The sequence below is a fragment of the Monodon monoceros genome, unplaced genomic scaffold (genome assembly GCF_005190385.1).
Source record: "Monodon monoceros isolate NGI ecotype Baffin Bay Population unplaced genomic scaffold, NGI_Narwhal_1 Super_Scaffold_9, whole genome shotgun sequence".
Lineage (NCBI taxonomy): Eukaryota > Metazoa > Chordata > Mammalia > Artiodactyla > Monodontidae > Monodon > Monodon monoceros.
This window is the reverse complement of record NW_021703786.1, coordinates 44248905-44259626: the sequence shown is the minus strand read 5'-3', so window position 1 is coordinate 44259626 and position 10722 is coordinate 44248905. Positions and strand designations below refer to the sequence as shown.

The 10722-nt window shown below is 44.5% G+C and overlaps 1 protein-coding gene across 1 annotated transcript in view; it reads right to left on the bottom strand.

The window, feature by feature from the left end:
* LOC114889556 (myosin-6-like) overlaps positions 1-10722 on the bottom strand; it is a 43439-nt gene that overhangs the window by 19318 nt on the left and 13399 nt on the right. The window contains 7 exon segments of the mRNA XM_029212903.1: positions 665-694; positions 2287-2378; positions 2474-2547; positions 6453-6762; positions 8718-8888; positions 9004-9153; positions 9856-9974. Coding sequence (XP_029068736.1) covers positions 665-694; positions 2287-2378; positions 2474-2547; positions 6453-6762; positions 8718-8888; positions 9004-9153; positions 9856-9974 — 946 coding nt within the window.

Genomic DNA, 10722 nt, shown 5'->3' with positions numbered 1-10722 from the left:
TGTGTGTGTGTGTGTGTGTGTGTGTGTGTGTGTGTGTGTGTGTGTGTTTGGCCGTGCCGTGCAGCACACGGGATCTTAGTTCCCTGACCAGGGATCGAACCCATGGTCCCTGCAGTGGAAGTGCGGAGTCTTAACCACTGGACCACCAGGGAAGTCCCCCAGAGTGACTGCTCTGAGCTATAAACCTGATCCTCACTCGTCTCCTCCATGGCTCCTCATCAACTAGAAGATTTAACCTGGGCTCTTTAATGTGGCATATGGGGACCTCCACGCCTCGCCCCAGGCATGTGACCTGCTTGTCGGTCTCCTTCCCCCCAGGCCACCTTTCCTCAGGCCATGCAAAGCCTCCTTCAGAAAGTTCTTTCTTGCTGACCCCTTCACGCCAACCCCAACGAGTCCCCCCCGCCCCGAGTATAACTGACATTGCGCTTGTCATAGGCGTTAAAACTAGCCACGCACGTGTCTGCTTTCTGCTCCTCTACGGGTTCCTGGAGGCCAGGGCTCATTTCTGCATCCCCAGTGCCAAGCAGAGGCCCCAGCACAGAACTGCAGCTCAGTAAATGTGGGTTAAAGGGGTGACCGAGTAAATTAATATCCCCAGACAAGAGCAGGAAGCCATAGTCAGCTCCAAGCAAGAGGGCGGGGAGGTGAGGGTCTGCGTCACCTCCTCTCCATAATCTTTTTTTTTTTTTTTTTTGCGGTATGCGGGCCTCTCACTGTTGTGGCCTCTCCCGTTGTGGAGCACAGGCTCCGGACGCGCAGGCCCAGCGGCCATGGCTCACGGGCCCAGCCGCTCCGCGGCATGTGGGATCTTCCCGGACCGGGGCACGAACGCACGTCCCCTGCATCGGCAGGCGGACTCTCAACCACTGCGTCACCAGGGAAGCCCCCACACTTGTATATTTTGGTCTACCTCATTAATCATGAACTGACAGAGTTTATTTAAATTCACCTACAACTATTGTCGTAGTGCTATCTACCAGCATTTAAAAAACATTGAGGTGTAATTGGCATGTAACATTTTACGAGTTTCAGGTGTACAACGTATTGATTCGATATTTGTATATATTGTGAGATGATCACCAAAATAAGTCTGGTTAACCTCCGTCCGTCTACATACATAGTTACAATTTTTTTGTTTCTGTGATGGGACCTGTTTCAAATGCTTTACGTGTACTGGCTTATTTAATTCTCACAACAGCCCTCTAAGGTGGGTTAAATGAGTTAATATTTACAAAATGAGTCAACACTTTATAAGCGCTCACTCAATAAATAAATGAATTAATAACTAAGTGAATGCGTAAAGAAAATGCCATTTTAATCCTCCTCTTACAGACCAGAAAGCTGAAGGACTCAGCTGTGGTCCCTTGGGCAGTAGTAGGTGGAGCTGGGATCTTTTCCTTGATCATCTAATTCCTCTTCTCTCCTGTAACATTGCTGAAGCAGGACCTTGATGCTAGAAGCCCAGCCTTTGGGATTCAACAGCTTGGCTGGTGAGAGAGCTGCCTCGTAGCCACAGTCTGTGTGATGGTTTGTTCTTTCCTTTGTGACACATGGCCCTGAAACTCAGCCATATTTGTGCATCCAGGATCGTTGATGGTTAAAGGTCTGCTGTACCACATGGTGTTCTATGTCTATATATCTGGTCTCTGACTCTCAGTTTTCTCATTTATAAAATGGAGATGATTATGCTTATCTTGCAGTGAACTGCTGTAAACAGTAGAGATAATAATGGGACTGCGTTAGGCTCAGAAAACAGTTGTTATTGATGCTGTTTTTATTATGGAACACCTAAGCTGATTATTTGCCAAATATAGTGGCTCTTCACTTTGAGGGGAAAGATTTTTAAGAATCTTATGAAAGGTATGGATTTAATGTACCTATATATGTACATAACAATTTGGATGTAATTTCATAGTAGGGCTGCCAGATAAAATATGCCCAGGATGCTCAGTTGAATTTGAATTTCAGAGAAACAGTAAATACTTTTTTATTTTTAGTATAAGTATATCCCAAATATTGCATGGGTCATATTTATACTAAGGACATTTTTCATTGTCTCATCTGAAATTCGAATTTAATGGGACGTCTCGTGGTTTTAATTTGCTAAATCTGGCAGCCCTGTTTCATAGACTGAGAAGTGATAAAGGCTATCGTGATCCTGTCCTCAGGGAAACACACATGCACGTGCACACAGACACATGTACATACTCACGTGTGCACCCATACCCACACCCACAGAATTTTGCATACATTTCAGGGAGTCCTGCTCTGATGGATTCTCACTCACCAGGAGCCTTGGTCTCATTGGGAATCAGACATCGCACAAAGTGAGGATGGGTGCTTCTTAAATTGGCCATCAATTTGTTTAAATTTTCCTGGGACACAAACCAGAAGAAGCACATTTACCTTAGCAAACGCCGTTGCACTGGGCAGAAATACAACCGAATGTGGAAGTTGCCAAAAAACAAACCCTGAACACAGCGGACACGGTCTGGAAAGAGGAGCCCTTCTTCCTCCCGCCCTTCTCGCTCACCCCAGCGTAGCCTGGAGACAGACACAGAGGGTGTGTCCGGTGAGTCCTGAGTACACAGTGGTGGCCTTTCCTACCCACCTGCCCCACCAGTTTTATTGAGATGTAACTGACATATAACACTGTATATGTTTAAGGTGTACAACGTAATGATTTGATATATGTATATATTGCAGAATGATCACAGCATTAAGTCTACTTAACATCTATCCCTTCACTTAGTTACAGTTTCTTTTTCTTATGATGAGAGCTTTTAAGCTCTACTCTCTCAGCAACTTTCAAATATACAACACAGTGTAATTAACTACAGTTACCATGCTGTACTTTACAACCACAGAACTTATTTACGTCATAACTGGAAGCTTGTACCTTTTTTTTTTAAAGAAGATGTTGGGGGTAGGAGTTTATTAATTATTTATTTTTGCTGTGTTGGATCTTCGTTTCTGTGCGAGGGTTTTCTCTAGTTGTGGCAAGCGGGTGCCACTCTTCATCGCGGTGCGCGGGCCTCTCACTATCGCGGCCTCTCTTTTTGCGGAGCACAGGCTCCAGACGCGCAGGCTCAGTAGTTGTGGCTCACGGGCCTAGCTGCTCTGTGACATGTGGGACCTTCCCAGACCAGGGCACGAACCCATGTCCCCTGTATTAGCAGGCAGATTCTCAACCGCTGTGCCACCAGGGAAGCCAGGAAGTTTGTACCTTTTAACCCCTTTCACCCAGTTCTCCCACCCCTCACCCACCACCTCTGGCAACTACAGATCTGATCTCTGTTTCTATGAGTTTGGTTTTTTAAGATTCCACATATACATGAGATTATACAGGATCTGTCTTTCTGTGTCTGATTTATTTCACATAGCATAATGCCTTCAAGGTCCATTGCTGCCAATAGCAAGATTTCATTCTTTTCTATGGCTGAATAATATTCCATTATATATGACCTTTTCTTTATCCATTTATCCATCAATGGACACTTAGATCATTTCCATGTCTTGGCTATTCTAAATAATGCTACAGTGCACATGGGGGTGTCTCTTTGGGATAGTAATTTCATTTCCTTTGGGTATATACCCAGAAGTGGAGTTGCTGGATCATATGGTAGTTCTATTTTTAATTTTTAAAGGAATCTCCATACTGTTTTCTGTAGTGGCTTCACAAATTTACATCTCCACTAACAGTGCACAGTTTTGTCAGTGGTGGCCTTTCTAAACCACTTGCTCCAAACCCTGAAGTGAGAGTGTGGTTTTCTTTTGACATAGGAGAGCTGAGCGTTTTTTGGTTTGTTCATTTCTGTATTCTGATTCTTAAAATTCCTCCAAACTACTCAGATTTGGGAACACTGATTTTTATCACTGTGGGAACGGAGTGGGGTGGGATATGGGTGGCATTTAACTGGGAGTATAATTTAGACTCTCTGTATCCAAGGAGAGTCTTTTCCTTTAGACATCAGACATGAAATCCAGCTGAATAGTTGGCAAGATTGAGATGTTCCTCTTGGTGAGTGTGGTTTCTTTCATGAGTGTCTCTTTTAAAAATTCCTGAGTCCCTGTTTATCTCTTCAAAGTAATACAGCTGAAATTTCTCAGAATATTCTACAAGTCCATCTTTTTCTTGTCTAGAAGGAACAGCCCAACTTAATGAGGCATCAGTGATATTGGGTCTACTTTTTCTGAATGGCTCAATTTCAGATTTATCTTCTGATATGTAATCAAGATTCAGCCCTTGGGGAAATTTCATGTCTCATTTCCCCCACCCTCCTCTCACTCCACCCTTTTGTCCCCAGGGTCTAGCATGACCATGTGTTTGGGTGGGGAGGAGAGGCAGGAAAGCCACTTCCCCAGGTTCATGCCTACACAGGAACTTATGTTTAGAGTCCTGGCATCACTGCTAAGTGAGGTTATGCAATACAGTTACAGAGATGCCCTAATTAGATTTGAAGACGATGGTGTTCATCATTCGAGTTTAAAGTTATGCCCATTTTTATATTATACTGCCCAATACACTAGACATTAATTGTAAAAAATTATCTAATGAATGATTATATTGCATGAATTAAAAGCATTAATTTGTTAAATTAATGCATTTAAAATAGTCCATAATTTTTAAACCTTATTCTGGAAATTACTTAAAAAATATATAGGTAATCTTAACAAGTGATACTGGCTTGTGCAGCCATTTGGGAAAATGGTCTGGAAGTTCCTCCAAAAGTTAAACATAGAGTTACCATATGATTCAGTAGTTCCATCCCTAGGTATGTACCCCAAAGCATTAACAATGTCCACATAGAAACTTCTATAAAATGTTCGTAGCAGCATTATTCGTGGTACCCAAAAGTAGAGAAAACATAAAGGTCCATCAACTGATGAGTGGATAGACAAAACTGTGTTAAGATCCGCACAGTGGAATATTAATCACCTATAAAAAGAAATGAGCTGCTGACACTTGCCGCAACGTGGACACCTGAAGACGTTAAGCTAAGTGAAAGAAGCCAGACACAGAAGACCATATAGTGTATGATTCCACTTACATGAAACATCCAGAATGGGCAAATTCATAGAGACAGAAAGTAGTTTGGCAACTGCCACAAGCTGGGAAGGAGGCAGGTGGAAAGTGACTGCTAAAGGGTTACTGGTGTGATGAAAATGTTCCGCAATTACGTACTGGTAATGGTTGCACAACCCATAAATATACCAAAAACCGCTGAATTTTTTTTTTTGATAAATTTATTTATTTATTTTATTTTTGGCTGTGTTGGGTCTTTGTTGCTGTGCACGGGCTTTCACTAGCTGTGGTGAGCGGGGGCTCCTCTTCATGGTGGTGCGTGGGCTTCTCATTGCGGTGGCTTCTCTCCTTGCGGAGCACGGGCTCTAGAGCGCAGGCTCAGTAGCTGTGGCGCAGGGGCTTCGTTGCTCCGCGGCATGTGGGATCTTCCCGGACCAGGGCTTGAACCCGTGTCCCCTGCATTGGCAGGCGGATTCTTAACCACTGCGCCACCAGGGAAGTCCCACCACTGAATTTTTTAAAGGGTGAATTTTATGCTATATGAATTATATCTCAGTAAAAAAAAAACCTATTAAAGAATGTGGTATTGGCTGTTGTGTCCACTGGGAGGCCCTGTTCACCTCCGTAGAACCTAATCTCTTTAAAAAAATTTTTTTTTCGACTTAAAAAAATTAATTTATTTTTTATTGAATGAAAATTTCTTTAAATTCTACAGTGCTTTACAATTTTCACAAGTTTCACAACATGATTTCATATAATCCCGTAATAACCCTTTTTCCCTCCCACCCTTGTATTGCCCCTCCCTCTTCCCTCTCCCCACCGGTAACCACTAGTTTGTTCTCTATATCTGTGAGTCTGCTTCTTATTTGTTTTATTCACCAGTTGGTTGTATTTTTTAGATTCCACATGTAAGTGATACCATACAGTATTTATCTTTCTCTGTCTGACTTATTTCACTTGGCATAATGCCCTCCAAGTCCATCCATGTTGCTGCAAAATTTCATTCTTTTCTTTTCTATGGCTGAGTAATATTCCATTATATGTATATATATATATATATATATATATATATATATATCACATCTTCTTTATCCATTTATCTGGTGATGGACACTTAGTTTGCTTCCATACCTTGGCAATTGTAAATAATGCTGCTATGAACATTGGAGTGCATGTATCTTTTCCAATTAGAGTTTTTGGTTTTTTTTGGATGTATACCCAGGAGTGGAATTGCTGGGTCATATGGTTAGAGCTTGATCTCTTAAGGAAGAGGAAGAATAGAAGTAGGAGAAAGAAAAACAGAGATCAGAGACAGACAAATAAATCAAGCTCAACGTGATGCTCATGTCCAGCTACTGGTTCTTCATGAGTTATGAGTAATTACACAGAGTTTCCACAGGGGGAATTAAAAAAAAAATTTCACCTGCTTCTGCACCAGCATAGTTGGAAAAAAGGAAGGGCAGCAGCTTCAGCGAAGACTTCTGGTACAGGCCAAGCACGGTCTCGTTCAGGGGTTCTTTGTTCTGGTCCAGCCAGCCGGCAATGTTGTAGTCCACGGTGCCCGCGTAGTGGATCAGGGAGAAGTGGGCCTCAGCCTTGCCTTTGGCAGGCTTGGGCTTCTGGAAGTTGTTGGACTTGCCCAGGTGCTGGTCATACAGCTTGTTCTTGAAGGAGGTGTCTGTGGCCTTGGGGAACATGCACTCCTCTTCCAGGATGGAGAAGATGCCCATCAGCTGGAAGGAGGATAACAGACTGTCCTCAGCATTTACTAGTGCATCCCAATGACTCCATCATCTGTAGGAGTCAAGGTCAACTCCTTTGGTGCTGTCACTCTGTTACTAGGAACACTAGGATGTAAGTACTGTGAGAACAAGGCTGTTGGTCTGTTTGGTGCGATGACAGAACAGTGCTCGGTATATGGTAGGTGCTAATTTGGTATTTGTTGAACAAAAGAGCATGGAATGAAATTGCATGTATATAAATGTAGCTCATTGTGAGGTAATAGAAAATGTATATATTGGTCTCTGTCCCTGTTTCCTGGCACAGAGCTTCTAAAGCCTTTGTAATTTTCCTTAGTGATAAGGGTACTGGGAGCATCTGTTGTTCTGTTGAGGTGACTCTGGGTGCGCTCCTGGATGGGGGCTGGTCACCAGAAAGACCAAGCCACGATTAGAAGCTTGGGATTTTCAGTCCTCTCCCCGCATCCTCCAGAGAGGGGAGAGGGGCTGGAAATGGAGTTAATGATTGATCGTGCCTACATGAGGAAGCCTCCATAAAATCCCAATTGTAGGTGGTTCTGAGAGCTTCCGGGTTGGAGAACACATCCACATACTGATAGGGTGACACACGCCAGCCCGATGGGAATGGAAGCTCCTGCACTTGGGACCCTCCCTTGCCCCCTGTATCTCTTCATCTGGCTGTTCATCTGTATCCTTTATCATATCCTTTAATAAACTGGTAAACATGAGTGTTTTCCTGAATTCTGTGAGCCCCTTTAGCAAATTAATTAAACCTGAGGACGGGGTTGTGGGAACCTTCGATTTGTAGCCCAGTAGGTCAGAGGTTGTAGGGCACCAGGGACCTACTGCTTGCACTTGGCATCTCTGGGTAGATAGTGTCCGAATTTACTTAAATTGTAGGACACCCAGCTGGTGTTGCAGAGAATTGCTTGTCGTTGTGAGGAAAAACCTCCACACATTTGGTGACCAGAAGTACCAAAAACAAAGTGTTCTATGTGAGTGGTAAAGGAAATTCACAGGAAAGAAACACGCAGTAGGAAAGAACTGGGTTTTTCCCTACATAGGAAGGAAAAAAGCTGAGTTTTCCCCAACTTACTCACTTTTAGCAATAGATTTACCAAAAATGTAAAGTTGGATACATAGACATAAAATCACATGAGTAATAGTTTAAGCAATAAAATCTGGGTTTCTCAGTAGCCACCTTAGGAAGATAGGCTTCCAACATGACCAGTGCTCAAAATGTGATGGGAATTCCTTTTTAAAAATGTATGTCATCTGCTTTTTTTTTTTGGCTGCGTTGGGTCTTCATTGCTGCACATGGGCTTTCTCTAGTTGTGGCGAGCGGGGGCTCTTCTTTGTGGCCGTGCGTGGGCTTCTCTTGTTGTGCAGCACGGGCTCTAGGCACGGGGCTTCAGTAGTTGCAGCACGCAGGCTCAGTAGTTGTGGCTCGCGGGCTCTAGAGCGCAGGCTCAGTAGTGGCGCACGGGCTTAGTTGCTCCGCCGCATGTGGGATCTTCCAGGACCAGGGCTCGAACCCGTGTCCCCTGCATTGGCAAGTGGATTCTTAACCACTGCGCCACCAGGGAAGCCCTTGCTTTTTTCATAGTAACATTCCTCCAGGAAGCCCACTGCTCCCTGGTCCTCCTCCTGGGGTCTTTGGACAAGTCAGGTATGTATGAAATGCCCAGTCACCCCTGGGCTCCATGCACATTCTCAGGGGTAACTGAGCCCTGGGATCTTAATCACCCACACACCTCTTTAAGTGTCTGAACAGATTCTGTGTGCTTTCCAAACATTTACCCTTTCTGCACAGGGAATTCAGCTATCTGAAGGCTCAGAGCCTGGGGAGTGGGTTTAGGGGAGCCAATCCATTAGCAGAAAAGAGTTAGAGCAAAGAGGTGGTCGTCCAACCAAGGCGGAGCTGTCCCTGGAGAGCAGCGTTTCTTTACCTTCTCGAGGAGCTCCATGCAGGCGGCCAGGTCCATCCCGAAGTCGATGAACTCCCACTCGATGCCCTCCTTCTTGTACTCCTCCTGCTCCAGCACGAACATGTGGTGGTTGAAGAACTGCTGCAGCTTCTCGTTGGTGACGTTGATGCACAGCTGCTCCAGGCTGTTGAACTGGGTACTTCGAATACCAAAGAGTTTGAGTGAGTTTGGAAAATCCAGTGGAGACTCAAAGCAGACACAAAGCGGAAGGGTGCTTTGAGGCTTGTCGTTGATGCAAACAACTCACATCAAAGATGTCAAAGCCAGCGATGTCCAAGACCCCAGTGAAGTACTGCCTGGGCTGCTTGGTGTCCAGCTGCTGGTTGATGCGGGTGACCATCCACAGGAACATCTTCTCGTAGACGGCTTTGGCCAGAGCGCCCACCGAATTGGTCACCTTGGAAAAAAGAACATCCACTCAACCCTCAAATTAATGTTTTTATGATTGTATTAAGTTGAAACATACAAAGTTCATGTCTTGAAAGTCAAAAGCAGCTGGAGACTGGCAATTTCATATATTTCAGTCTAATATTACATCTATCTTGAGACATCTGCTCCGTTCCATGAGGTCTATCCCATTTACAAAGATCGTTTTCTACCAACCTTGGTTATAACACGTGACTCTAGCCCCGGCCACACCTAATTGAACCAGAGGTGGACATTTGGTCCAAGTTGGGCTAAACAGAGTGTCTCTCCTGAGAATTTGGAATTGGGATCAAAAGATGCTGGTCCCAGTCTCAGGGTGAGGCTGGAACCACGGAGATGTAAACTTGGGAGTTCTGGGGTGGCCACGGGCAGGAGAGGTGGAGAAAGCTTATCTACCTAGTGAGAACACAACAGAGCAGGAGAGAGAAGACAGCCTGGAGCTGTCTTGCCAGAGAGGCTGCCTGGCTCTGGAGGGCTCTTCACTTCCTGGCTCCAGACCCTCATGGCACCCAAGGCACTCCTTGAGTTACCCCTGAGGCCTAAGAATGAATTCTCCCTTCATGGTGAGGCCAGTTTCATATGTGTTTCTGATTCCCGCGACCGAAAGAACTTTAGGATGGTCGTTAAAATAGCAAAATACGTGAGTCATTCGGATTCAGAGCATCTCCATTACCTGCTGGACATTTTGCCCTTTAGTGACATATTCGTTCCCAACCTTCACCCTTGGACAGCACAGGCCTTTCAGCATTTCTGCAGAATTCAGACCCATCAGGTACCCAGCTTTGTCAGCCACTGAAGGAGGAGGAGAAATGGTATCACACAGACAGCAGCTACTAAAACAGCCAGTTAGGCCCTGGTTCCTCCTAGAAGTATTTTCTATAATCCTTTTGGATGTTTTTATGTTTTCCTACACGCCCCAGGCCTGGACTTGACTAATGGAGTTTCAACCCCATAAGCCAGGGTCCTGGGTTTTCGAGAACTTTCACTTTGCCTTCTAGATACAATCTTTAGAAATAGGTTGATCTTCACTTACTGATATTTAAATTTCATTAAAAAACATATTGTTATGTAGTATTGTTGGAGTCTGATAATACAGCAACATGGTATATGAGTAAAGGAAGTACTGTTTGGACAGTTAATATAAGTTCAGCACCTTCCCAATTTCTGCAAAGTGCCCTGCTAATAGCTGAGAGAGAAGTACGAAACCGTCACCCCACCTGCAAGTGTTTGGAGATGGTCAAGCTCAGTTGAATACGGGAAATTTCATATAGTTCACTAGGAGTTCAGTTGACTTTGGGATGGACCGGGCTGCCTGCATTGAGCTCATAGAAAAGGTAAAGAAATGCTGCTTCCCAAGGACAGCTCCTCCTTGGTTGGGACCATCACCTCATTGCTGGCTCGGGAGCCAAGTTAATAAAAATCCAGGGCAGTGCTTGTTAAGGACTTAGACCAGTTGTGTGTTTTACTCTTTGCTCAAACCATCCCTTCTTCCTACTTTGCCCATTTACCATTATTCTTCTGGTTACTTAAACTTGAAAGC